At 46.8% G+C, this 27648-nt stretch overlaps 4 protein-coding genes and 2 long non-coding RNA genes across 16 annotated transcripts; 5 read left to right on the top strand and 1 right to left on the bottom strand.

Annotated features, from left to right (window-relative positions):
* Nucleotides 1-3715: 3715 nt before the first annotated feature.
* LOC100827479 lies at nucleotides 3716-5016 on the top strand. The gene has a single exon (XM_003569991.4). The coding sequence runs from the start codon at nucleotides 4001-4003 to the stop codon at nucleotides 4868-4870; it is 870 nt and encodes a 289-aa protein (XP_003570039.1). The 5' UTR covers nucleotides 3716-4000; the 3' UTR covers nucleotides 4871-5016.
* A 2394-nt stretch (nucleotides 5017-7410) lies between these two features.
* LOC100827165 lies at nucleotides 7411-11342 on the bottom strand. Of its 8 annotated transcripts, none has more exons than XR_002965594.1 (4): nucleotides 11189-11342; nucleotides 9821-9944; nucleotides 9092-9230; nucleotides 7411-8753 (listed from the first exon to the last, which is right to left on the bottom strand). It is a non-coding gene; the product is annotated as an uncharacterized LOC100827165 (long non-coding RNA). The 8 variants fall into 8 exon arrangements; XR_002965595.1 differs by having other exon boundaries at nucleotides 9821-10924; nucleotides 11189-11335; XR_002965592.1 differs by having other exon boundaries at nucleotides 9821-10924; nucleotides 11059-11327.
* A 933-nt stretch (nucleotides 11343-12275) lies between these two features.
* Nucleotides 12276-13040, top strand: LOC100837397. The gene is made up of 2 exons (XR_002965577.1): nucleotides 12276-12388; nucleotides 12499-13040. It is a non-coding gene; the product is annotated as an uncharacterized LOC100837397 (long non-coding RNA).
* Nucleotides 13041-13698: 658 nt separating this feature from the next.
* On the top strand, nucleotides 13699-19377 carry LOC100826863 (protein INAPERTURATE POLLEN1). Of its 2 annotated transcripts, XR_002964565.1 has the most exons (3): nucleotides 13699-14649; nucleotides 18759-18864; nucleotides 18958-19377. XR_002964565.1 is itself a non-coding variant. In XM_024460675.1 (1 exon), exon 1 carries the CDS (start codon nucleotides 13980-13982, stop codon nucleotides 14655-14657), a length of 678 nt encoding a protein of 225 aa, XP_024316443.1. In that variant the 5' UTR covers nucleotides 13702-13979; the 3' UTR covers nucleotides 14658-14857. The 2 variants fall into 2 exon arrangements, 1 of the variants encoding a protein (XP_024316443.1); XM_024460675.1 differs by lacking the exons at nucleotides 18759-18864; nucleotides 18958-19377 and having other exon boundaries at nucleotides 13702-14857.
* Nucleotides 19378-20418: 1041 nt separating this feature from the next.
* Nucleotides 20419-24141, top strand: LOC100826238 (probable trehalose-phosphate phosphatase 1). Of its 2 annotated transcripts, XM_024461630.1 has the most exons (12): nucleotides 20474-20575; nucleotides 21144-21530; nucleotides 21635-21722; nucleotides 21806-22264; nucleotides 22346-22489; nucleotides 22591-22662; nucleotides 22779-22877; nucleotides 23012-23068; nucleotides 23145-23246; nucleotides 23342-23419; nucleotides 23512-23745; nucleotides 23832-24141. In XM_024461630.1, exons 4-12 carry the CDS (start codon nucleotides 21983-21985, stop codon nucleotides 23880-23882), a joined length of 1119 nt encoding a protein of 372 aa, XP_024317398.1. In that variant the 5' UTR covers nucleotides 20474-20575; nucleotides 21144-21530; nucleotides 21635-21722; nucleotides 21806-21982; the 3' UTR covers nucleotides 23883-24141. The 2 variants fall into 2 exon arrangements, with proteins under 2 accessions (XP_003570035.1, XP_024317398.1); XM_003569987.4 differs by lacking the exon at nucleotides 21144-21530 and having other exon boundaries at nucleotides 20419-20575.
* Nucleotides 24142-24529: 388 nt separating this feature from the next.
* LOC100825925 (peroxisome biogenesis protein 19-1) lies at nucleotides 24530-27278 on the top strand. Of its 2 annotated transcripts, none has more exons than XM_010237494.3 (4): nucleotides 24530-24799; nucleotides 24894-25161; nucleotides 25904-26220; nucleotides 27025-27259. In XM_010237494.3, the coding sequence occupies exons 1-4, from the start codon at nucleotides 24693-24695 to the stop codon at nucleotides 27068-27070; spliced, it is 738 nt and encodes a 245-aa protein (XP_010235796.1). In that variant the 5' UTR covers nucleotides 24530-24692; the 3' UTR covers nucleotides 27071-27259. The 2 variants fall into 2 exon arrangements, with proteins under 2 accessions (XP_010235796.1, XP_003570034.1); XM_003569986.4 differs by having other exon boundaries at nucleotides 24531-24799; nucleotides 24891-25161; nucleotides 27025-27278.
* The last annotated feature ends 370 nt before the right edge of the window (nucleotides 27279-27648 follow it).

Genomic DNA, 27648 nt, shown 5'->3' with positions numbered 1-27648 from the left:
GTTCGGGCCACCCTGAGGTGTAAAACCCTACGTCCTGCCTCCGAGTTTGTTATTAGCCAGTGAACTAGGGTTTACAGGTTGCCGGGGGGAGTCCCCGGGTGCTCTCTCTTTCTAGCTAAGTGCTACTTGCTACTTCTGACTACTACTAGCAGTGAACTGAGAACCCGATCCTCTAACTGAGCCGGGCCGAACCCCTTGACCGTTGGCGGGGATCCTCCTTTTATACCGAAGGGGATACCACAGGGGCCTCGGTGCATGGGTGACACATGGCGAACAAAGAGCTAGGGCAACTCGGCCCCGCTGCGCTGGCTTGCATGCAGGTTGGGTAGCCCTGCAATTAGGGCCCTAGGCGTCTAAAATTTACCCCAGGGCAGTCATTGTAGGCTGAGTAGACGGGGAATCCCCTTTCTGTCGGGGCATTTAATGCTGGCATGTGTTTCACTTTTTGTTCTGACGAACTCTGCACACATGGTGCCCACCGAGCGGCCACGTGGCACCACCGTCGCTCCCGCTCGGTCCCGCTCCTGTAACGGACACCTGCGCCCAGGAACGCCCTTCCCGGCAAGTAACCTTCCCGCAAAGCGCTCAGGCAGGATTTCTCTTGCTGCCCTACAAGGCAACCCCGCAGCCCGGCTAGCCCTGTCAGGCTGGTGACTCGTCGGGCAGTTTGTGCGGCGCCGCCCGGGGTGCGATCCTTCCGGGGAGCAAGCGAGGTGGCCCACGCGTCATACAGCGGTGGTACCCCGGGTGTCACTGGTGCGACAGTTACTGATAAGTCTTTCTATAATAGTGGTAGTTGACCAGCAGGATATTCGCCAGTCCAGGACTAGGCTGTGCTACAGCTAATATGGTCACAGGTCACTGGATCTTGGCTGGCTCGGATCGAGGCTTCAAACCCCTTCTAGCCCTCCGCTCGTGTCAGGCAAGGCCTGCCGCGTCTCTGCTCACCGTGCGCAGTCTCGGGCCTCGGCGCGGTCTATCCATGGCGCACGCACCGCGTAGGGCAGAGCAAATTAGCAAATTAAACTTTGGGTTTGGGTCTAGTGGATTTGGGCCTGTCCTTCTGCCTCGGAGTCGGCGTTCCATGGCAGGGCTCCATTCAAATGGCCCCTCGAACTCGGCTTGGTGCCTAGTGGAGTTTCTTTACCGCGGCAGGCAGCTTCCGGATTCCAATGCTATCGCGTGCGTTCCGTCGATCCTTGCTCTCGTCGATCGCGCCTCTTAATCCATCTCCCTTTGACTTCATTTGAACTTCAAAAGTAAATCTTGCACAACAACCACGTAGTAACGGCTATAGTACAAATGTACAGCGTACACTGCTAGTAGTATACGTACGTACGTACGTGCGTACGTGCTCTACACAAATTTGGAGCGTACGTTCAACTTGGGCGTGCTGAATATTCATCAGCTGGTTTCACATGTTTCATGGCTTTATCACTTCAGCAGCATAAGGATTACTCAAACTGACCGCCTGGATCAGGCATGCTATTTCCATCGCACGGGATAGAGACGCCAGAGATAACACACGCACGCGTACGCAGTTCGTGGCAAATGTGTTAAAAGACGGGGGATCCCGATCCGGCGAGAACGAGAAAGATTACTTTTTACACCTTGGTATATACCCGATCGCCTTTAGTTCAAAAATTCAAATACCAACTGACGTTTGTACTGCCTATCTCTGTCGACTGTGTCGACGCACCTTTCGTAACGACACTTTTGTTTTCTTTCGAATGGTTCGTAACAACACTTAATCCATCTAACGAGGTTAACTAATTTGTTTCCGTCGCATGTCGATCTTGAGTTGATGATGATATGCTGCAAGCACTGCGCGGCATGCAAAGAGAGCACATCGGCAATCGATACGTGTGCATCGTCCAAGCGTGAGATCAATCATCACACGCATGTCGACCACGCATCTATCTTTTCTCGTGTTCGATCCGGCCGGGGGCTCGATAGAGCTAAGGAAGATGGACCCAACAGAACCGATTCGCCGTTGAAACAAACGAATGCAAAGGTACGTAGACGCGCGCGCGATTGAGGGGCATCTCGATCGACATCATCTGATCATATTGAGTGCCGTGACCGATGACACGCACAACAGTTGCGCCATTGGACCTACGCCTGCCCCGATTGATCACACGCCTCTTCCGTGGCCTCGCTTTTGGGTTGTCTCCCCTTTGTCCTACGTGCAGCGTCGTCTCCATGCATGCGCGCATGGCAATCGTAATAGCAATAGCGGCATGGGGCTACTGGAATCGTACGAGAACCTAAACTACGTGCTACTAGCATGTATACGGTGCTTCTCTCTTGTGCCAAACTGCCAATACAATGCTCTTGATCTACGTGCGTCTTCATGCCAGCTAGAGTAGATATTACTCGCTGTGGCTGTCAATAACCGTGCACGTAGTTTCCACCCGATAGAAAAAAGGCTCGTGCCCTGGCCACCGCCCAGCGCCGGCTCTAGATCGATCTCGTTTTCCGGCTGGCTGGGGAACGACGTCTCTCTTCTTCTATGTTTAGTGTTATGGTAGGTTTTAAAAAATTAGGATTTGGTCAACCGACACTCCAGCTATGATGGTGATGGCGGCACTGACGGTGCAGGTCAATAATAAGGTTTTTCCGACTTCTCATCCACCTCGTCGACGGCGATCCTGCCGGTGGCATTGAGGAGTGCGGGACGGTTGGTCGCTACTGGAATGGTGGATCTGGTTCTGTGTTTCTGCTTTGCAAGTCGTCTACGCATATCGATTTATTGGTTCATTTTCCGATCAATGAGACTCGGCAAGCTTCGATCGGACCGTTGAGTTAGTGCAGCCAGGTCTTCTCGGATCCGCCTGTGCGGATCTGAGATGGTCATCCAACCCTCTTCTTTGTCTCCGGGACGGTGGTCTGTTTCTTAGATCACTGTCGCCGACGTCTTCTGCCTCCGACCGGCAACTTTCCGGCATTCTACATCAACAACGGTTTCCTCGTTCCGACGTGGTTCGGAGGTCCAGAGGCAGCATCGAGCTTTGCTCACGACGCGCCACCGACGAGTGCAGGAGAAAGAAACCAACGTTTACCTACAAAAACTTGCGTGTAATTTCTTTTTACTTTAAAGATGGTTCTGTAAGGCTTGATTGATTTTAGTATATGACCTTGGCCTTCTCGAAAAATAATATATAACCATTCATGAGGTACATGAAGAGAGTGCAATTCGATCAGTCTGACTCAAAAGATGCCTATACAAATTGAACGTTCGAACTTGTATGCCGCGTGCGGGACAAGCGCCACATAAGTTGATATGCATACATTCTTGTACGAATGCCGTTACGTGAAACTTTATTGATTTATTTATGTTGCATTTAAAGCCAAATGATGCATGGTGTACTGTACCATTGCTTGCATCTAAAGGACATCAATGTTAATGGACCAAAGTGCCACCTGCAAACATGCTGAAGGACCAAAACAATTTCAGTACACAATTTATAAGGGGTCATCCACAAGTGAAGCAAGTAGCATGTTTGCGAGTCTCGTGCGTCTAGTACCGTTTTAACTGTTTCAGCAGTGGTTTACAACAGCAATTTCAACAGTCAACTGATCTGGTCATCCGGATCCACGTCGGCCAGAAAAGCCTTGCCGACCGGTCTACCACGACTCTGTTCCACACAGTAACTTAACCGTATGCATGAGACCATGCATGCACACCAGTGGTAAAATGGTAAACCAACACAGTAATTCTCGCCTTATCATAGTCAGTAGGTGCTCATCAGTGCTGACTGCTGCGCTACCTGGCCAGTTGGCAGCGAGCACACCCTCCTGCATTACCTCGGCAGCAAAGTTTACAGTACACCATATCCCTACAAATTGCCGAGCGACAGGAACGCTGCCACAATAAGCACTCGCCCTCCTACTTTGCTGCACCGCTCTCACTCTCCCAAGCGGCCAAGCGAGCTGCAAAGCTAGCTAAAAATACTCACGAAACATTACCTCCTAGGCACTACTGGCCGCCGATCGAGTCATGCCGGAGAAGCCTCCGCCGCTCCGGCGCCGTCCGATGGCGACGGGGAGCTGGACCCGGTCTTTCCACTGCAGGTCCACGGCTGCCGAAGACGTGGCCACCACTGTCGCGGCGCTGCCCAGGAAATCCCACCTCCTGCTCCGCTCCAGCTGCGCCAGCTCCGGCGACATCCACCACAGGAACAACAACGTCGCGTCGTGTAAGCCCAAGCTCAAATCGAGCCCGAAGCCAAGCCCGGAGACGTCCAAGAAGAAGCCCAAGGATAGTACAAAGCCCACTTCCTCCGTGCTGCCGTCGCCCTCGCCTCCTCCGCCAGGCCCGCTCGGCCCGCTCCCGGCGCTGACGGAGCTCCCGGCGGGCCACTCGTCGCGGCAGGTGGTGGAGATCATCTTCCTCTCCTCCTGGTCTCCGCTCCCGCCGGCGCCGCCAGCGGCCTTCACGGGGGAGGTGGAGATGCTGTTCCGCGTGCACAACCAGGCGCGCGCCGTGGCGCGCTTCGAGGACTACCGGGCCGCCGTGCGCGCGCGGGCCCGGGACGCGCGCAGCGCGGCCGACGGCAACGAGATGATGCGCTTCTCCCCGGCGCCGGCCCACGGGTGCTCATCGTCGGACGGCGCCGCCGCGCTGCGGGTCGTCCGGACCTTCGACGGCAGCGGAGGCGCGCACGCGAGCGGCCGCGGGTTTCGCGGGCCGGAGTCCTCTGGCAGGCGGGCCATGTTCCTGTGCAGGGTGATCGCCGGCCGGGTGGCGGAGGGGGAGGACCAAAGCGGCAAGGATGAGTACGACTCCGTCCGCTCCGGGAAGGGCGAGCTGGTGGTGTTCGACCGGCGGGCCGTGCTCCCCTGCTTCCTCATCATCTACAAGCTGTAATTAAACAAAAATGTTGTCCAGTAACTCTTCCGCGCTAATTAGTATTTTTTGCCTCTAATTACTACTTCCGTGTCAGTCATCATCAATTGCGTATAGTAGCTGTCGATCCATCAGAATCAGACGCGTCTAAATCCATATCGACTAAACTGCCGTCAGTTAAACAAAAAACAGCCAAGTCTCCGTGCTGCATCGCAGACGCCTCGTTAGCTCATTGCAATGCTTGTCTTGCCTTGCCCGCGCCACTCTTGCAGCGGTACAGCGTATGCGTACAGTCTAAGACATGTATGTACAGTCGCTGCGGTGGACCTGTACTGTACAAGCAGCGTACGTACATGCCTTTGGCTTGCGTGCTTGGGCTCGTACGTGCAGCCGTGCAGGATGCAGCGAGTGACTGTGCTCTGCTGCGGGCGCCTTGTTTATTCCCCGGAGCTGTCGTGTTCGATGCGGAGGGGGAGGCTTTTTAGGCTCTCTTTTTTCCCCCGTCTGGAGGTAAGACAAAGGGAATAGAATGGTGGGAGCCGGCCTACGTCGCCGTCCCCCGTCGGATCGCATCGCATCGCATCAGCGGGCATGTTTGGGACGCCGCGCCGCTCAACACGGGGATGGACCGAGGACGGATATGGGATCCAGGCGCGTTAAAGAGGAGGCGTTTGCGTTTGGCACTGCTCGGCCCTCTGTCTTCAAACTCAGGCGTCTCTGTTAGCCACGTGATATCTACTTCTACAAGCGCGCGGTGAATGCATGTGTCTGGGACCCAGCCTTTACTAGTTTAGTTTACTTGCACGACGTTTAGAAGGTGTAACCAGAGATGAACGCCGGGAGTGGATCTGCTAGAAATTACGTACCGGTGTACGGTATTACTACAACATACGATCTTTGAGTATGCAGGACTCTGTCGGGCTGTACACTGTCAAAGCCACATCAATCGCCTTGAGAAAGACATGCAAGGCACGTCGTCTTCATTCGTTTGATCTAAATATAATGAGTTATTGAGTTGCCACGCCCCAGTGCTGGGGCCTGGGCGATTGAACAATGAGTGCGTATACTCCGCATGCGTATAGTATACCTCTGCCTTTCTTTCACTACCAGCTTCTCGTTTTTCCACGGGCCAAAAGAATAATACAAGACACGCGTACACCTTCCGGCTCTTGCTTCTTCATACTTTCATCGTTACTACTGATTACGCCCCAGTCACCGGTGCTGTGCCATTCGCCATCATCAGTCTTGCGGGCTTGCGATCATGCACGATGCCCTTTTTGCTTCCCCGAAAAATGTTTTGTTTGAAAGGCGCGCGTCCAGTCCCAGTCGCGAGCACGTCTTCATGTACACTCGCCAAGTTCCAATCGTGCCGTAAAGGGAGCTACATACCAGCTCAAAATACAGCTTGTCTTTCCCTAACAGATCAAAGCCATTTAAATTTACAAGAATAGCGTATCCTTGTAAGAACATCCGGTAGAATTTAAATGTAAAGACTTTTCAGGCACCACATTCTAAAGTTTGAATCTATCCTTCCAAAAAAATGCCTTTTCAGCTTTTAGCTAGGTGTGGTAATTTAGTTTTTGTTCACTTTCTAGTCCAACTGAATCTGCCCAAATAAAGAGCAACCTATGATTAAAGCCCCTCCTGCACAAGTTACTTGAAAAGCTCAAACTTCTAAAGGCCTTAAAAGGCAGGCAACCCAAATGAGTAGTACTAGTAGGAAACTCAAGGTGCCATGACTCAAGTTTGAATCGGTTCATCAAGGATACATTCAAATATCCAGCTTTGACAGAGCTGGGGGCCGCAGGTTCTTTCTGGGTTGGAGTGTCCATGTAATGAAAGGAATGGATTTGAAATGTCAAGTCTTATTGAAATGTTCAAACGTAAATTTGTATATACAGCAGTAGATGTAGATATAGTGATGTAGTGAGTAGTACATAGGAGGGCCATGCCATGTAAACTCCTGTGGTCCCCTCGATAACTGGTGTATTGATGCTGGAATGTGCATTAGCAATATTTTACTTACAACAGATGCTATCTTCTACTTATCTAATATGCAGAGAAGACTCACAGAATGGTAGGCCAATTAACTAGTCAGAAGGAGAACACAACTGCAATGGGTTCTAAGATACATACAGGTGCAAAGTTGTGAATAGTTTAACCGTGAAGGTAAGAAGATACTATCAGGCATCAGCAGTTCAGCACATGAGCGGCCTCCAAGTCCAAGCTTCAGCATCTGGAAGTACTACTACTTTCTAGTATTTCTGACCTAGAAAAACAAAAACACATGAGGGGCCATAAATTCATCAGTCCATCACATGGTTAGAGTAACTCCTCTTCCTGGTGTGCACTCTTTTATCGTGCATGAAAGACTGAACTAATTAGTACAGTAGCTGGCTACTGACAAGAAAATGATTTCCAGAATTGAATGGTCTCTCCCTCCTTGTCAAGCGCAACCACAGCAAACCAGGAACGACCTCATTTATTGGCAGCTATAATTGTGATCTACTTGGTTCTTCTACCGAAACAGTGTCATGGTAGAACAGCATGGACAAGATATGTTTTTGTACATAAGAACAAGTGCTAAAACTGATTGAACATTTAGTACATTTGAAAACTGCAGGTTTCATAGTGGACATTGTTACGGATATATTGGTATTTGCTAACCATCAGATTCACCGTTTTTAAATTGATGAAACTTCCCATACCAATAGATACAGTTTCATAATTCCAAGATTACTTACTCATCCAAAGTACAGCCTATAAGTGCTGGTCAAGGCACTAAATTTTGCTTGGCATTGGAGGAAAAGGATAAAGACTTCTAAAGGAAAGCAAGAGCCATCCTTTAAGCAAGGAACAACCATGATTACTTGAGTTGGGCGGCTACTGTCGTATCAGACACTGCTCCCATTCCAGATTTCCAGTAGTGATCAGAGGATGAAGGAATGTCCTTGTGTACTGCCACAATATCACCTTTGCATGTTCTCTCTAGTTCTTTCAGAAGCCCCTCTGGTCTGTGCTCTCCTAAACAAGCTCATCCTCTGAATGGGCCAATGGTTATGAACACTATGATTGCATCTTGTTTTGCTGTGCACGTCCAGAGGAGCAGATCCTGTCATAAATTTTTATGACCCAACTGCTCTGTGCTCCCAGATTTATGGCACAGCTGCTTTGCTTCTTTGACTCGGCCTGGAAGCAAAGAAAGTTAAATCAAATTAGTAACTCCCTTCCAGGTCTTTAAACACGCAAGTAGTTTCCTTCACTCGATAAAAGAATGTGAAACAGCAAATTAGAATAATTATATGTCTGCATAAAAAGGAATAGTTATCTATTTATTCCAGAGTGTACATGAATATAGAATTACTAACATGGAGTGAATAGTAATACAATAGTCAGTAGGTACTCAATAAACTCATCCTAGTATCAAACAACATTCAGAATGCCCTAAATAAGCGCTGGTAGATAAGGAAAATCTGTTGCGGCTATAAACCCTTTACCAACTAACCATGTTGCGAACCATTGACGAAATATACCTGCTTCATAGAAAATGCAAAAAGGAAATTGATATCAGAAATTTTAGTAGAGGTAAAACTAATCCCGAAATATTCAGATCGAGTTTTCTATTCATTGATCTCGTAGTTTTTATGAACCGGCTTACTCTTTTACATTACTCATAACAGAAAACCTGTACAAGAACAGGAGGATACGGAAAAACGAACTCGGTGAGAGCCAGGCAACAAACTGAAGCAAAGTTCCACTTCCAGCAGTACGACAAATATCTCGCTTTCTATTCCTTGGTCTCATATCGATGTCACTAGAGACAAAATGTTCACGAAGAATACCTTCTACTTCCCTCTTCATCACAGACATGACAGCAGGAAAATTCATCGGACCAAATCATACCCTGTCGATGCAAACTGCATTAGTAATTCAGAACCCACCTGTCCACCTGTGCAATGTGACAACAGTTTCTACTTATCAAATACTTGATCCAAATAGGAGGTAAGTTGTATAAACTGCAATTGGGATTTTATAAATTAGAAATGGGTTGAATCATGCAATAAAAAATGGAACAAACTAGTGTACCAGAGTATAAAACTCCAGCAAAATAATAAGACAATGCCAAAATAATTTCATCTTCCTCGTTTAAATTCCTATATTACTATGTTCTCATATTAACAGACAGATCCATATAAGAACAGGCCAAATCTAGGCATACATGTGAATATAACATGTGCATACCTTAACACATATCCATCTGCACAAAGCAGGCAAGCAGGTATGGTGCATTATCAGGCCGACCAGCTGATCGTTGATCACACCATATCACAGTTGCCGTGCATCCAAATTCCCGCCGCTGTCTGCACCTATGTAACTGTAGCTGCAGAATGCAGAAGAAGGAACGATTACCTTTCTGCATGTCATGTATGCCTCTGAGAAGACATAAGGCATGGAAGAATTAATTGAACAGGTAAGATCAGAGCCACGGAACAGGAACATTTTTTAAATATACACAATCCATTGACAGAAGCACAGACCACTTTCAGAAACAATTCACTGATAGGATATAAATGTGAGGATGCAGGTTGCTCAAAAAGAAAAGTGAGGATGCAAAATCTGGTATTTGGTGAAGTCTGTGAGTTTGTTTTATGCCTATCACATGCGAATCGGAGAATCTGAAGACACAAAGGAACAAGATGAGAAGGCATGTGCCAAAGTGAGTAAAACAATTGTCACTATAGGAAGGGCTGGTATCCATTTAATGATGCAAACAATGATGCTAATAGGTTAGCATGTAAGTGCAAATGTTTCAACCAACGAAGGTTAAAAGTATAAACAAAGCAAATTCCAAATGTAGTTTTTCAGGTCAACTTCAAGTATGGTTAATTGTAGACCCCATCTTCTTAGATCGAACAACAAAAAGTGCACAGCTCGCTCCATCAGTTAATTGTCCTATACAGCAATTCTTACCACATAGCTGATGCATATTTCATAAGAATTCCCTGCTTCTTCACCTCCATTTGTTTCCAATGATCAAAAGGAGCAGGAGGCTGTTCCTCTGGATTTTGCGACCATGAAGCGTCCAGCCAGATGTCTGAAAAGCAGGGAGGAAACAGCAGTTTCTGGTGTTGCCCATTGATATGCACATAGATGGTTCTGTTAAGGTGATCTAGACTAACCTACGACTGTATGAGGTGTTGGTATATCGTAATTGGGATACATTCAGGGGCATATTGGGTACACTAGGCACATAAGGTGTACTAGCGTACTACATGATTAATTAGCACTCTAATAGAAATGGAAAATTCACATTTTTCTTCTATTTATTAACATTGACACAACGTACATCTATCCTGTTACAAATTCAGACTCAAACCTGATCTATACCTGAAGAACCATAATACTGCAGTGAATAGGAAAATTTCAAGTTTCTCTATGATGACTATGAATAGTAGCTCAGGCCTAATATTACATCACAATTCTGTTTTTTACTTTCTTGATATGAATTGAATTTAAAATTGTATAGAAACATACTCCCTTTGATCCAAAAATGTGTCGCCCACTTAGTACAAAATTTGTACTACTTAGTACAAAATGGGCGACACTTTTTATGGATCGGAGGGAGTAGATGCATGTCCAAACAAATTCTAATTTTCCATAGCAAATAGATGTGCTAATCTGATATTTAGCAGTACCCAGGAGACCCCCTTTAGAACACCGAATAGGCCCCCAAATATTTCTTCTTTGAGAAATTGGGATCAATACTACTATCTGACTCAACACTCCATAGTAATCTTCAAATAATTACAGCTAAGTGGTTAAAAACGGAAAAGAAAGATAAATTTACCAAGTAGTATGAGGTTTTTATGTCAAGCGTTAGCTCAACATTACTGTAAATTTTAGGATTAAAACATGAGAAATGCAAATGTACAATCAAGGGTGGCTGGTTGAAACCCGGCGAACAAATTCATCTTCCCCGTTTAGGAAATCCGTAATTTCATAGAAAGGGTTGCTACAAGCTTGAAGTGGTGAGTTCAATCTCCAGCGCATCCAATTGGATTGCGTAACCTAGAACTGCATAAACATTCCAATGACCAAATTTTACCAGATGACATTCTAAAGAAATCAAAGGATACACTCCTTTGGAGTGAAACGGCTGCGAACTTAAAACATTTCATCAACTTCCTAAATTATGTGAAGCCTAAAACCTGAAAACTGCCGTCGAGTTCATCCGAGATCAATGTATAACGAAGAAATTTACGGAAAGCGGGAGAGTGGAAACCCTAGTTGACGAATGAGGGGGAGGCACATGGCTGGAGATAAGAACTTGGTATGTACCGTACAGGCCAGAGTTGATCAGCTTCCCTTTGCGGACCGTCGTGCGGCGGCGGCCGGAGCTTCGGGTGCTGCCGAGCGCCGACAAGTTAGGCCTACCGAAACCTTCCGAGATCAGACCTGTCGGGGCCACCGTACGCCGTTCGATCGATTTGTGCGGAGCAGATCACGTCTGGTAACGTCGCTGTGCCTGCGAGTGCGTGGGCCAAGCCCGTTTGTCTTGTTTGTGGCCTGATTTTCTTTTTGAAGCTCTTCTGGGCTGATACTAAGAGGGCTTTCGAATGCCGTCCTTGCCAGGCTGTGGGTGTATCACTCCCCGCACCGGTTTTGGATGGGCCCCGTCTGCGCGGCGCGGTTCACTGCTTGGGCAATCTGGACCCGAACAGTCTCATCAGTGATTCAGTGATTCAGTCTCATCAGTAGATCACCGCAGCCTAACCCCATGCAATGCAGAGAGATAGAAGAAGGCCCGAAGCCCCCGCGCTTTTCGCTCTTTGAATCGAGCCTTTCAATCCCCCAATCCGTCCAAACCGGCCGGCCGCGACGTCATTCATCCACTGATCGCCTCGCCTGTACAACGCCGATCTCGCGCCGGCCGGCGCGCCATGGCCGCCGTGCGCGGCGCCGCGCAGTGGCTCCGTGGCCTGCTGTCGGAGGAGTTCTTCGAGGCGTGCGGCGTGCACCCGGCGGAGCGCAAGAACGAGAAGAACCACTTCTGCGCCGACTGCGCCGCCGCGCTCTGCCGCCACTGCCTCCCCCACGACCCCTCCCACAACGTCCTCCAGGTACCTACCTACCGTGTCATCGATCTTAATAATCCCCCAGTGTTGTGAGCGTCTGATCAAGGATCGATCTTTGTGTTGGTTTGATTTGATCTGATGGGGAAAATAAAAGATTTGGAAGTACGCGTCCTGCTTCGTGGTCCGCGTCGACGACCTGAAGCTGTTCGACTGCACCGGCATCCAGGTACACTCACGCCGGCCGGCCGTTCGATCGTTAATGCCGAATACGGGTGTGATCATTATTATTCGTTCATATCCTTCGTTGCCTGCTTGGCTGCAGTCGCATACGGTGAGCGACCACGAGGTGGTGTTCCTGAACGAGCGCACGGCGAGGAAGCGCTCGGCCAGCGCGGAGAACCCCTGCGCCGCGTGCGCGCGCCCGCTCTCGTCAGGGCACGACTGCTGCTCCCTCTTCTGCAAGGTAAACATATGTGTGCATTCCTGTCACGTACGCGGCTTGATTTGATTTGATTTGATTTGATTTGATTTGATTTGAACAACCACTGGCCGGGTCGACGGCGACGCACGCAGGTGAAGCATCTCGGGGAGAGCGAACGGGGGCTGAGATGCGCGTTACGCGTCAACAGGAAAGCCGTGGCCGCAGCCGCCGCCGCCGCCGAGGAGGAGGCTGCCGTGCCGGAGCCGCATAACGGGAAGAGGCCGAGGGCGTCGTCGTCGGACGCCGGGCCGAGCTGTGGCGGGTCGTTACGGAAGAGGAGCCGGAAGCAGCACTTGCCGGCTCGCTCGCCATTCTGTTGAGGACTGGGCCGGCCGAGCTATTGTTGAGGTTGTCCCGTGTGTTGTGCTTGGGCTGCTGTTTTTTCCCGTTCTCGTTCCGTTTTCCGTCCCGGAGCTTGTAGTAGGATATACTGGCGGCTCATTCCTTAAGGGCTTGTTCATTCATGATTTCCCCCTTGGATTGAGGGGATTGGGAGGGATTAGAGTGAAAATGAACTAAAATCCCTGTCAATCCCCTGGTTTTGTGAGGATCGGGCATAAGCGAACTTGGCCTAAAGTTGTCTCGCATGTATATTGATATGATTGGTAAAAGAGTAAATAAAAATATGAACAAAGATCGTAATCCCTGAAGGTGATATGTCCGTGGAGTCTGCGAGATGGTCCTGCAGGTTTTCACCGGAGCAAAACTGCATATGTACCGTGGTTGTCGGCCAGCATGCAGTGGCGGCACGGACGGTCACCGGAGGCGGCTCCTGGGCCAGGGAGGACGTCGCCGAGCAAATTGGCCGACGACGCAGGTGGCGAGGCACGCATGCAGGACATGCATGATTGATATGGTATGATTGGCAAAAAGGCCTACGCATATCTTGGATCGCTGATTCGACCAATTTTATGTAAATTGTATATCGCAAAATTAATTAATCTTTTGAAGAAAAAGAGCATTCCCTCTGGTTTCATTAAAGGAAACCATGCGTCTCATACATAAATATTCTGACATAAAACAACACCACAAGGCCTGGCTCAGGCAACAACAATATCGCAAAGTTATACCATTGAAAAATAGACATTCGAAGATTCTAATGATATACTCACCCCGTCTCATATTAAGTGACTTTTTATTACATGTATCTAGACGGTTTTTACATACTCCGTACATATTTGGACAAATTTGAATCAGAACGGAGGGAGTAGTTCTTGCGATAGAAATTCATGTAACATTGGTTAATTCGAGAACTTAATGATACGGATAGGCATTTTATACCGAAACGAAGGTATATATTGCATCGCAAAAGAAAATACTGTCAAGAAAAAAAAAGACGAGAGCACGCACGTCCCACGGCACCGCGAAGAAACTGGACCGGCCCAAAACTTTCTTCCACGACGCAGATCACTTTGCAGTGTCACCAGCCCATCTCCGTTCCTTTCCCCTTCCCTCCAAGCGGCGACGGCTGACTCCCAAACGGCCAAACCCCACCGGCGAGGACCAAGCAATCGCCCGCCTCCGCCGTCTCCCAGGGAACCAGCTACGTGCAGCCGCAACCGCAACCGCAAGCATGCCGAGGCCCCCTCCACCGGGCCGAGGGGCTCCGGGCGCCAGGCGGCCGATGCGGGACTTCTTCGCGACCTGGCTCGCCAACCTCCGCTCGCCGCTCCTCCCGTTGCTCCGCCGCGCGCTCTCCTCCTCGTCCGGCTCCTGGAACGACCCACTCTCCACGTCCGCCGCTGCTGTCGAGGCCCACTTCCAGGCGCACTGGTCCGCACTCGACGCGGCCGCCCGCCAAGACCCCGCCCAGGTCATCTGCGCCGGAGACTGGCGGTCACCCCTGGAGCTCCCCTTCCTCTGGCTCGGCGACTTCCACCCCTCCCTCCTCACCTCCCTTCTCCGGTCGCTATCGCCTTCGCCGCGGCTCCTCGTCGCCGCCGACCGCGTCGACCGCCGAATCCGCGCCGCCGTCCCTGCCGTCTCCGACCGCCTCCGCCACGCCCAGGAGGCCTTCACCTCAGGCGAGGTGGTCGGTGCGGCTGATCTGGAGGTCTTCTTGGAGGAACTCAAGGGCGTCGCCCTCGAGGCTAATCGGCTCCGTCGAGGCGTTCTTTCGGAGCTCGTTGCCGCTGCCGGGGGGCACCAGGCAGCGCTCTTTCTCGAAGCTCTGTCGCGCTTTGTGCTCTCCATGCACGACCCGGAGGTGCTCCGCCGCTTCGACCATTGCCGCGCCTCGCCTGGTAGTTAGCCCCTCTTCCTGCCTCGCTGGTTCTGTTCTTTTTCTTGAGTTCTTTGGGTTGTGCAAATCTTGGTTTCTTGGAGGAATAGAGAGTAATGAAACTCCATGTAAAAGTTTCAAGAGAATGTTCATACGTACGACGAGGTGTTCTTGTCAAGAAAAAAGAAGGTCCTTTCTGTATCTTTTGCTGTGATTATTCTTGTTTCTGACGGAGATTTTCGGACCTTGGATTAGATGGTAAGAAATGCGAGGAAAACGCTCAAAGCTGTGTAATGGCTGTGATTGAAGTTGTTCTTGGTATTGCTTTGATGCATTGCCTGCGATGCTTAATCTTCTTCCGAACTGTTTCCTGAAAACTATGGATGAATTGAACTGTATTGATAAAACTGTCATAAGTAGGGCAGTTGGATTTTCAACTATTAAGAAATAAATTATGCTGCTCATCTTAATTTGACGTTTAGCTGAAATATTTTTGTCATTTACTTTATTTCAGGTTTGAAAACCTCGAAATGTTTAATTTCCTGTTGTTCTTCTTCTAAAAATATATTTCTCACTATGTTAGCAATGCTAGTACTCACAATGCTGGTATTGTTGTGGTGTTAACATTTTGTGCATAGTTATGGGTGTTACTATATTGCTTGTCTGGACCCTTTTTGTTATAAAAGAGCTGGTTTATTCTAGATCGATAATAATTAGCCCATCAATTTATCTGCAGAAAATCAACAAACTTTTACATCACATTGCTTTCTTGTGCAATTTTGACTTGTACTTTGCCACCATACTAGTCATAGTTAATTAGCATCTTTGATGTCTAAAACTGAGATGTGTCGCACACTGTTTATTTTTGGTTTCCAGCATGTTATTGGGTAGTTGGTCTAGTTATGCATTGGCAAAAGTAAATTTGCTGAGAGAAAGTGTAACTGCATGACTCCTAATGTTCAATTTCCTTATGCTAGTTTCTAGGGGTGCTCATATATGGTTTGAAGTCAACCCATCACTGATGGCCAGTTTCCACGGGTGTAATCTGACCCGATTTTGAACACGCTTACTGTTTCTATGCATTTCCTTGCTGGTTATTCTGCTAGACAACATGGAAATTAAATGTTTGTCATGATAGCTAGATGAGCACTACAGGAAGATACCATCTCACAATATTTTAGGAAGCACTGCTGCTAGGTTTAATCCAAAGAATAAGAGTTATAAATCTTGCGATGCTCCTATGAGTAGTTGTCTCAGTAGTCAGTAGCATTGCTGCAATCATGCACTCTTTATTGGACAAAATTATTTAAGGGCTCATTTGTCCCAACTCAATCAACTTGTATCTGAACACATGTGGCTTGTCTGAAGTTCAATGTTTCTAGCGTGCTGTTCGGCCCAAACTGGATTGATTATTACTTGAATTGAAGAAAAAAGTGATTGGGTTGGACTTAATTGCAGTGCTACCATGATTATTGAACTTTAATTACATAGGTCGAATATGGCTCCTGCAAAGTCTCATTTTGTAAGTACTCCCTCCGATCCTAAATTGTTGTCGAAATATTACATGTATCTAGACACCTTTTAAGAATAGATACGTCCATATTTGGGCAAATTTGAGACAAGAATCTAGGATCGGAGGGAGTACAATTTACATTTTCATTCAAAGATTTTGAGAGAAAAATAACTTTCCACACCATGCTGTCCAAAATGAGTCCAATGTCGCTGTTAAGATTTTGGCATTCATCAAGACATTTATTTTTAATTGCCAAGCAAGCTTTGGCACACTGTTTTTTACAACACATGTGCTATTTTTTTTCTTGTAAATGAATCTTTCAGCATTCTTCCAGTCCAAGCCCTCATAGTCATAAGTTTACATCAGATTATCACAGGTCAGTGTGTACTTGTCACGAACAATGATCAAGTTATCCGTTGTTGTTAAGGTGAAATTTGCCTAGGTTGTTAAAAGATTACAACACTAGGTGAATCAAACACTGTGCTAGTGTTAATGGCTAGATCGCCGAGAAGGCAAGAAAAGAGCAAAACACCTATCTACTAACATCAACAGTTATTATTATTTTTCATCAAATGGTACTCATAAACATATTGAAATTTGAAATGCACTTATCACTTAAATGGATAGCACCAGTAACTTTACAACAATAGAGTTAAATGTCTGACGGAGCAGAAACTAGAATCGGCCATGAACTTTGCTATACTCTTCTCTGGAAATTTTGTAAATTTGTTATCAATTAGAAAGGCAATTAATCACTTGATGCGATCCAGCATTTAACATTGTTTCCATCAGATCTGTACCAAAGAGCAAAGACAAGACTTATGTTCGTATAATCAACACTTGGTGGTGGATCGTTAGTTACAAGATGCATTTCAGATGCTTAGATTCTTCAAAGCTTCCGAGACCAATATTATACTTTTATTCTTTGCTTGAACTTTAAGTTTATATTCTTGTTGTTTGGTAGAAATTTATCTGCATTAGCTTGACTAACTTTTTTGTAAGATACTGGACCAGGTGCACCATGTAGCACCGGGTTCACACTTCACATACGCTAGTCAGAGCAGAAATCTAAGCTATGTGGTCCAAATCAGCACTTCAGCAGGAATTCCTAGCTATGTAAAGAAACTCATATTATGTATTCTGGTGGTCCAGTACAATGTATCAATAGCTCGACCTGCAACCTGCAGTCTTATACTAAGTAATAAATAATATGTGCTCGGTTAGCATCGTAAACTCATCGTGGTCCTAAAGAACAGTATCTTTACAGTGCTTCCATGTGAGGATACACTGTTGGGTTAGGTTATTGTCTCCCAGAATGCATCCTTAGATCCAAATGTTTGCATGGTAGATCCACTATGTTTGAATGACCCTCTTGACTTATGAGGAATGATGATGCCCTCTAGGGTTCTTGTTGTTTCCAGTGCATTTGCACTGCAGATGACTAAACAGATCTTGCAGAAGTCCATATTGTTCTAATCTGCTTTCACCTCAAGAAACAAGAAAAGTTGTATTGATGAAATGGCGACTCCACATTTGTCTTCCTTGCTATATCACCAATAGAAGAAAATGTTCCTACCTTGCTTAGTTCAGATAAAACGTATAGGAGTCCAAAGTGTTTGTTTTCATTCATTAGACAAACTCAAAACTTCTTATCTCTAATATCACTTTTTCTTAATTAGCACGTACAAATCTTGTAACTTTGGGACTTCTAAAGTAATTATGCTACCTAGTTAGTTTTCGTGCAGTCTTCCATCTGGTCCATCTTTTACCTCTTTTGGCCTAACATAGCTGCAGTTTCAGTGCACATGATATCTTTCTGCCATGTTGCCCTGACATTTCTGCATGTTTCCCATTAATTATGCAAAAATTCCAAGTTGTAACATTAGTCACTGCAAACTTGTTAAGATCTTGGAAGTTTTCGTAATCTCTCATTGCAGAAGTGCATCAAATAATAATATCCTTCCCATCTGCCAAGTTGGACCATTTTGTCGAACAGGCTAGCCTTTGATTTTGGAATCATAAGCTTCCCTAGTAAAGGCCTGGCCTCTCAGGCTGATGCTTGTATAGTGCGAAGCTGTTGCTGTGCCCTGTTTTTGTTCGTTTGCTTAGTGACAAGAGGAAACTCCTGAACTCTGTGCACATCTGTATGTTTTATTACATGGCATGTGGGGTTTGTTAATCACAGTGATAAGGAAATTAAGACGATAAGATCAACAATCTTTGCTGGTCGGCTTCCACTTGTTTAACCATCCAAGCTCCATGGTCATCCAAATTCCAAAGCAACCTGTGGATCTGAGGGATGCACACATGCTGCTCTTGTCCTGAACTAAATGTACTTGAAATTATAGGTTTTCCTCCTGGCCAATCAGATCATCAGTAGTCATACTTCTGTTTTTTTAGACTACCTATGTGTATATATACGAATTGCTATCGTATTTGGCCTGATCAATTTTCTCGGTACTTGATCGGTGACCTGTCTTTTTCATCGAAGCTATACAAGTTTTTAAACGCATCAGTACATCTAGAATGCCGCGTGAATCTGAATTCAGGCATCACAGGATCCTACTACTGAGTAGTATTGACCATTTACTGACCACATACGTGTATTAACGTTGCAGGCATCTTTGGGAAACACGAGATTGGGTAGCAACTGCCGAGGCGGCGGCAGCGAGGAGGAGACCAAACCGAGAAGAAAGATCTTTTTTCCTGATTGGGTATAGTCAGGTACGTCTACATTTTGCTACATCGGGCGCTCATGTTTGCACATGCACATTTCTGAATTGCTCGTGCTCTTACACTTCACTTGCCTTTTGGCAGTGGGCTAGCGGCGTATTGAGGTGGTGGTACAGCGACTCGAAAACGTTAGCAACATCCAGCAGGCAGGGGGTAAACGCATGGATCCTAGTGGATACGACTCGATCGGTGACTCCAATCTCCCAAGGCATCATCGATCAGGTCGCCAGCACTGACGTTTCAGTGTTAACACCTGTTCAAATTGACGTAATACCAATACCGTTTTTGTTGCACGTTTGTTTATAAGGACTGGTGTTAACATCGGCATGAAGTAGGCTAGGGACCGACCATGCCGTGTCGTTGTATTCTGAGTATATAGCACTTGTCTACATGCAATTGTGGAGCAGAAGTTTCTCGGCAAAGAAACGTTTCAGTCAGAGTGGTGCCAAATCTTTTGCTTGCAATTGCATGGCACATTTGAGAATTGAGAAATAATGCGCGTTCTGGTTGGCCCTTGGGGCATTTCTTAATTTGGGTTTCGGTTTACTACCTTGGAGGTAGTACGGAGAACGGCGCCGTATTGAGGAGTATCTTTTGTTAGTTGTGAGCTTTTTCTGGGGGATGCACCATTATGTCCCCATTGATCATTCCCAGCGGTCATGCTGTTGAATTCAGTGCCTAGTTTATTTGCACAGGACTGGCCTCCGTCATTTGTTTATCTCACATCTTCTTGGCCCTGTTCCAGCCACCAAACAATGGCAAACCAAACCAAACCGCTGAATTTTGTCCGTGAACAACGTCGAACCTCTCACCGTAGTCAGTCAGTCTCATGCCTGTCTTATCGTTGTTTGACGGTTACCCCCAAACAAGAAAAAGGAACGGTTGCCCGCGCGCAGCGGCTCTTCTCGTCGCCGAAGAGCCAAAAGCTGGCGCACGGCAGCAAACCAAACCGGCAACGCGACGCACGCACGAGCACACACACGAGATCGCTAGCTTTTGCGGCGACAGCTTTAGTAACTGTGCTGCAGAGGCAAGGAGCGAGACAGGTCGTCGTCGTCGTTCCCTTTCGAGCAAGATTTTCGCCCGGTTGTTCGACGGTAACATGGTCGGCGTTTGCGAACACAAGTTGTAGAAAATTAAAAAAAGAGTATTGCTACATGTTGCTGCTGCAGGCCTGGTCGAGCCGAGAACGTGCAGCGGAGCGGACGGCGAGCGCGCTTTTCGCGGCAATCACGACGGCGACCGCGACGGGGGAACGCGGTCGGCGGCGAGGAGTAGGCTGTAAAGGTTGTTTCCTTGCGGCGGCGGCCGGGTTGGACTGGACCACGAGGCGGCCGGGTTTGGTTGTGTGTGGGGGCCCGACGCGTCGACGCTGATGCGACTCCAGCTCCGCGCTGACAAGGACGCGGCCGCGGGCCAGACTGACTGACGTGGACCGCCTGTCAGTGGAACCCTGCGATGGGGCCCTCTATGTGGGGTGGGCTACGCGTCGGCCCGGTGGGTGGAGGTGCGCGCTGGTATGGTGTGCGCGCGGTTGCTAAGCCAGCGACCTCTTTCTTTCTTCTTCCAGTTCCCTTCCCGTCTATATAAATACTCTCGGCAGTCGATGGCATTCTCCTCCTCTATTTCTCCTCTTCCTCCACAGCCCAGCGTGTATTGTTCGACTCTCACCTCTCGTTCAATCCAAGTCTCTTTCATTAAGGTGTGCATATTCTTCTTCTCCTAGCCCGGTCCTCTAAGTTTTACTTGCTTGCATGCATGCAGTGTTCAGTTGGCCCAGTATTTGTTCTTGGAGCTCTTTTTTGAAGGCATTTTCGAAGCTATTTCATGTTTATGCAGCTGCAAGGCACATGAAGTGCCAGAACTAACTTCACCTCAAACTTTCTTATGGCCATACACTTGCAATTTCATAGAGGACTGGAACTATTATTGGATCCACTTCTCTTGCCATATGTTTCATGACTTTTCTTAATCCCTTTAATTTTCCCATAGTCAAATTTTGATGTTGTCCTGCATATTTGTTGACTTGCTAATCAGCGTGTACGTGCAAGCAATGAAGCAAGGTCCTACCAAAATAACTACTATTCTGGTCAAATGTCCATACAGAACTTGTTGACCCTTGCACAAGAACCTACAAACTTGACGTTTTCATGCTTCCATCAAGCTTACTACTAGAACATCAAAGCTGACGTTCTTGTGCTTCCGTCATGGCTTGTAGCTTTGTAATTGCTATTTTTTCAGTTCGTACCGTGACGAGTTAATTGCGTTAGGTTTACCTGCCGTTTCTTAAGTTCAGAAGTCCTCGAAAAGAAAGGGAAAAAAGAAGGAAAGAGGAAGAAGAAGAAGAAACAGCAGAAACACTCACCAAGACATTAACACCTGGGTCCCCGAGCACACATGGCCTCCGTGATTAGTCCGGCGTATCATTGCAGACGCTAAAATAATTTTTTACTCAAATGCCAATACATTTCGCCTAACTGTTAAATATACTGATTTTATTTTGGCAGATATTTTACGACTGATATTTTACTGCTAACCACAGTTAAACGTCGAAAACCCAGCTACGTGCAGAGTTTACTTGCATCCTTTTTCCTTCTGCTTTCTGGATGTTGTTTTCCTCCTTTACTCCTGATTGATAAGGACACGTATTTAACATGGTTTGACACTTGACCCATCTGTAGTTGTCCATGTCATCGAAGTAACTATTCCACTGTTTGAGCTTTCCGGGTAACTGAAAAGACCCTATTCACGATTTGTGCAGTGAAATTTCCTGAATACCGGAGCGCAACGGAACTGCCTTTGCATGGCTCATCTTCTGATAGATGTGTCCTCTCTCTCAACATGACAAGGTACAAAGCATCCTAAGTCACCTTGTCTTTTCCCATGGGACAAAAGCCCCTTCCTATAACAGTATTCTACCTTCTCTGCTCAGTTCTCAGGTATTTCGCTGTTGATGAACTTCCTCCACACCTGCGGTGACAAGAAAACACTAAAGAAGTGGTTCTTCATCGACAAGACAGTAGGCTAAACAATTCCAGCTGAAAGGAGAGATCGCTCACCTCACTCGCTACTCGACCACAGTTCTTCTCCTTTTGTTCGATTCGACCCAATGGATTTGAGCAACGGCTCACCGGTCATCACCGATCCGATGGCAATGGGCCAGCCGTTGATGGGGGTCCTGCCTTCGAACATGATGCCGTTTTCGGTCATGCCCGGAAGTTACTCCAGCCCCGCCGGCGCCGGCTTAAACGTCAGCAGGCGCAAGATCGAGGAAGTCCTCGTCAACGGGCTACTGGAAGCGATGAAATCCTCGTCGCCACGTAAGAAGCACAACTTAGTCTTTGGCCAGGAGAATTTGCCCGAGGAAGATCCTGCCTACACTGCTTGGACGGTAAGATTTTCGTGATCTCCTAACTAGTTCTAAGCCTCTTCTGAACAAGACTTACAAAAAATACGCTTCTTATTTCTGTAGGCAACGACATGCCCTTCTGCTCTGGCTTCCTTCAAGCAGATCGTAGCTGGTGCGCAAGGCAAGAAGATTGCTGTGTTTTTGGACTACGACGGCACGCTGTCGCCCATCGTGGATGACCCCGACAAGGCAGTCATGTCCCCTGTGGTAAATACTAAGAAGTAACCTGCTAGATAAGAACCGGCCATTGCCTGGCTATGCCTGTGAACAACTTGCTTATGATTGGTCCGAAAAACATTTTTCCTCAGATGAGAGCTGCCGTGAGAAACGTTGCCAAGCACTTCCCCGCCGCAATTGTCAGTGGAAGGTCCCGGAAGAAGGTACTGATTACTACTATCTCTTTGCATGTATAACTGCACTAGTATCAGCATCCTGGTGATATGCAAGTATATGTGTGATTAATTTGACTTGAGTCATATATTTCCCGTTCATGCAGGTGCTTGAATTTGTAAAACTGAAGGAACTCTGCTATGCTGGAAGTCATGGGATGGACATAATGACGTCTTCAGCTAATTATGAACATAATACTGAAAAGGTGAGCATTTATTGGCCATCGTTTTACTGTTTCAGAAATGATAGATTGTACTGTAGTTCCTTTTCCCTGTCTTTCTGCATTCATAGAGTGTGTTGATATGCAGAATACTCACGTTCCTGAAACTCTATTTACAGGCCAAAGAAGCCAATCTCTTCCAACCCGCACGTGAGTTTCTGCCTATGATCGATGAGGTGCGCTTCTTATTCAGTTGGACACTGAGAATGATCACATCCTCTTCTGTCTTCATAACACCCGCGTTTCCGACAGGTCTCCAAGTCCCTATTGGAAGTCACAAGCGGAATCGAAGGCGCAAGCATCGAAAACAACAAGTTCTGCGTGTCAGTTCATTACCGCAACGTAGACGAGAAGGTAATAACAGTTCGACTGTTCGAGCACCCGATGCTCTCGATTCTCGCCCCTTCTCTTGTTCCAGTTCCATGGATCACCTGACATCTTCCTCGCAGGACTGGGAGCTGGTCGCGAGGCTCGTAAACGAAGTGCTGGAGGCGTTCCCCGGTCTCAAAGTCACCAACGGGCGAATGGTAATTAGGACGCCATGACAGCTCCGTTAATTAATTAGCCGGCCACTCATGAGATGGATTTCTCATGAGAAGATGTCGCGTCGTTTCTGCAGGTTTTAGAGGTTCGTCCGGTGATCGACTGGGACAAGGGGAAGGCCGTGGAGTTTCTGCTTCAGTCGCTCGGGCTAAGCGACTCCGAGAACGTGATCCCTATCTACATCGGAGACGATCGAACTGACGAGGATGCCTTCAAGGTGCTTCGGGAGAGGAACTGCGGATACGGGATACTGGTCTCGCAGGTGCCCAAGGAAACCCAAGCCTTCTACTCGCTCAGAGACCCATCTGAAGTAAAGCACGCTCGTATTGTATAGTCCGTTCTTCCCCGTTATTCCCTTTCAAGAAATGGATTCCTAATCCTTTGCTTCCTGTGCAGGTGACGGAGTTCCTGAATTCATTGGTGAGATGGAAGAAGCACTCGGTCTGAAAAAAGAAAGAACTGTAGTTTCTGAGGCGACAATTTTTGCAGCGTTGGAAACCGTAGCTAGGTCGAAAGATGTTGGTGTTCCCTGTTAATTCATTCTTATCATTGATATTCTTGTGCGGCTAGTCATGTTCTTTGCCACCGAGAAATAGCACCGGTGGCGGTGTTGGTCCTTGCCATTGTAATTCGCAAGCAAGATGGCCCTTTTCCTTTTGCGTTTTCATGCTGATAAATAAATTGGAACCTCTTTTTTTTGGCCGAACTTTTCGTGCTCGTATTGTTTACTCGGTCGAAGAAGAAATAATTAAGGAGCAAAAATCAATTCCATACCCTATGTCTAATCCGCAGCAGGCTTCTTCGTCTAAACTCTTGGTCTCCTTTCCTAATCTCACACTGGTAATTAAAATAGAACTCTATCACTGGGATAATACCCCGTAGTGTTTTGTACAGTGATTACGTGCTCTCGGGAGAGCTAAATCGAACGGATTGAAACAAAGAGTTGTACTGAACTATATGGATGACCCGGAAAGAAAAGTATCTTTCTCAAAAAGAAAAAAGAAAAGTATCTGGATGGCGATCCGACGGCTGTGACTGTGAAGGCTATCCCTTGCTAGTCGGAGAAGGAATCCACTGCCGGCCGTGTTCTTCAGGATTACCTTTCCCTCTCTCACCCGTCTCCCCCTCGCGTGTCTATCTGCCCCCCAAACCCCAGACGCATCCCGCCTGCCCGCCTGCCGCTGGAAGGACCGCCCCTGACCCCAAATCCGGAGCCCCCTCGTCGCCGCGGCGGGGATTCCTGAGGCACAGCCATCCATGGCCTCCTCCAACTCCGGCGCTGCCGGCGGCGACGACCTCGACCAGCTCCTGGACAGCGCCCTCGACGACTTCACCAGCCTCGATCTCGCCGCCGCCCCCAAAAGGTCTGCCCCGAGTCCCACTCCCCACGCAACGTCAACAATTTTCACCAGGATTTTGGCTGAATCTGTGACGATGTATCCCCCTCTTCTGCAGCAGTGGCGAGGCCTCGGCATCGTCGTCCGGGGCCTCGAGGCCGGTGAAGGGGCTGGGGATGTCGCTGCCAGACCCCAGGGCGCCCAGGCGGCGCGCAGCGAAGCAACCACCGAGGGGGGCGCACGCGTCGGAGGCGCTCGAGAAGCTAACACGCGAGACCCGGGAGGCGGTTCGGGGTCTCGAGTCGGCCACCGGGGGGATCGGTGGGCTGGACGACGAGGGGATGATGGAGGACTTCGTGAAGCAGTTCGAGGAGTTCGCTGGTGCGCAGGTATTATTGCTTTACCGTGCGTATGGGAGACTTCAGAGAATTTTTGCACGCAGGCTGCTCAATCCATGCTGGTAAAATATACATGCTGAAATCCATGGAACCTATCCACACTTTGCGGGGGTCTAAAATTAGGATGTAACGGTGTACTGCCATAGGGAGATTCCTTAGCTTTTAGGTCTTTGCCTGAGAAAGCTAACGTAGTTGCCTCCAGAAAGGTGTGGCACTTTCTGTTGAACATTAGTGATATGTTAACTACACGCTATAAGGAACTGGGCAATTGAACCCATAGGTGTAGCCGTATAGGGCTAAGATCTATTGGTTAGTTTAATTCTGGGTTCATACTCCTTAAATTTAATAGCAATTCAGGTGTGTTGTAATTTATCGATCTCCAATCCTTCAGTTGTGCAACACAATCGCCAAATTTGGGCATGTGTGACTAATTACTGGGAATCTTTAAGACAAAACTCTTGAGGGGAGTATATATACCTGTTATCTTACCAGCTAGCTTTTTCCAGTAAACCGTGACACCTTTTTGGCAGGTTGTTAGTTTACTTGGGAGAAAATCATGTAAATTGGTTGTTATTCTACTATTTATATGAGAAACTTCGTGTTAGGAAACTACTAAATTAACGCTTGATGTTAGAAAGTTCCAGAACAAGATGTTTGAGGTTAAAATGCAGTTAACTTATGATTCATTCGTACAACAATGAACCAATTGCTTTCCTTTGCTTGTCTTCCACAGGATATGGACTCTATTGTTGAAAAAATGATGAAGCAACTTCTGTCCAAGGAAATTCTTCATGAACCCATGAAGGACATTGTAGAAAAGTACCCAAAATGGTTGGAAGATAACAAAAGCAAGATAAGCAAAGAAGAACATGAGCGTTACAGCAATCAGCTTGAGCTCATGCTGAAGCTTAATGATGTCTATGAACATGAGCCTGAAAACATGTCTAAGATTTTTGAGATCATGCAAAACATGCAAGAATGTGGTCAGCCCCCCAGTGATCTTGTTCAAGATATTGTTCCGGATCTGGATCTGAGCAAGTTGGGACAACTGTAAGTCTTGCAGATGTTTCCACTTTAAACCATAATACTGTCATTACTATTTTTATTTGCAAGTTCATCTGAACCGAAACTCATACGCTTGGGGATCGAGCTACTGATTTTTTTTTACGTAAATACAGTACCTGCTAGATTAAACTTACTTGTTACTTATATCTTGTGATGAATAAATGATCAAACTTTATTACTTAGGGTCATGAATATTTTATTCAAATCTTGGGAGTAGTAAAAGTATGATTTTACTCATATAGATGGATTCATGATCTTTTTTTATCTTCTATAAGTCTATCTGTTGCGAAACAATCCTTTTGCTTTTCATTCAAACTGTGATAATAGAGTTATAGAGGCATCAATTGTGCTGATATTGCTAGCAGGAATGTGAGTACACTTACTTTTTTGTGTGGAGCAAATTGGAGGTTATTCTTTGCCATTCCTTTCCAACTATTTTGTTACTAGTTTTTAACTGTGCTAAAGTGGTAGTAGGCCTTTCCTTGGTGGTAATTGGTTGTATGAGCTAATTCTGTAGACTACAGCACATGTCAAATTGAGCTGGTGATCATTTGATTATGGGATCAAATTGTCAACTTCACATTGCGCAGTAAACATTAGTTCTTTAATTCCACTTTCTAACATAAGAATATATCTTATAATTTAAGTAGCCATCTCGTTTAATTGTAGAGGATGCTAATAGTACATTAGTTCTCTAATGGCATAATGTTGTTCATCATACCACAAGATGTATTTGCATACATTTGCATCCAAGGACCAACTAACTAGGGATATACTACTGTATTACAGATCACCCGAGATGCTTGAGTCAGCACCAGATTGCTGCGTGATGTGATGAGCAAAGCCATGATCGAAGGGTGCAAATTCCATGAAGTAGCTACATTACCTGTGCCCTTGCCCTTTTTAGTTCAAAGTTGCTTTCGTTGGATCATCTGTAAAGCTCTGCAGATATATAAAATGAGTCTGTTATTTGATTCCTGGATGGATGTTATACTTCAGTTGATCTACTATAATTACGAGGAAATTAAATCCATTTGCCTTAATTTTGCACGCACAAGGAATATCCAAGTGTTACCTAAAAAAAGGATTATCCACGCGGTTCTTTATAGTAACGCAGAGCAGAAAGACATAGACGAGGTGTCACATTTTATTTGTTTTGGTTTTCATCTTGTCATGGCCTCCTTGCTTGGCCTTGTTTTTATCATGGATGGATGATGTTGAGTTTAATCGTGTATCATCTTGGTTCCATCAATGGCTAATTCATAAATGCGAGTCCCGTTGATGTTGATGAGGTTTTGATCGCGGCAAAGTTGGCAGTTCAAAGGCTGATGACTGAGGCATTCGGTTCTGTCGAAATGGCGTGGACGTCAGCCAAGAAAAGAAACATGCTAGTCATGTTAGTACATTGCGTTC

The sequence above is a fragment of the Brachypodium distachyon genome, chromosome 3, assembly GCF_000005505.3.
Source record: "Brachypodium distachyon strain Bd21 chromosome 3, Brachypodium_distachyon_v3.0, whole genome shotgun sequence".
NCBI lineage: Eukaryota > Viridiplantae > Streptophyta > Magnoliopsida > Poales > Poaceae > Brachypodium > Brachypodium distachyon.
The sequence above is the reverse complement of the archived record's forward strand: the minus strand, read 5'-3'. Positions and strand labels throughout refer to the sequence as shown.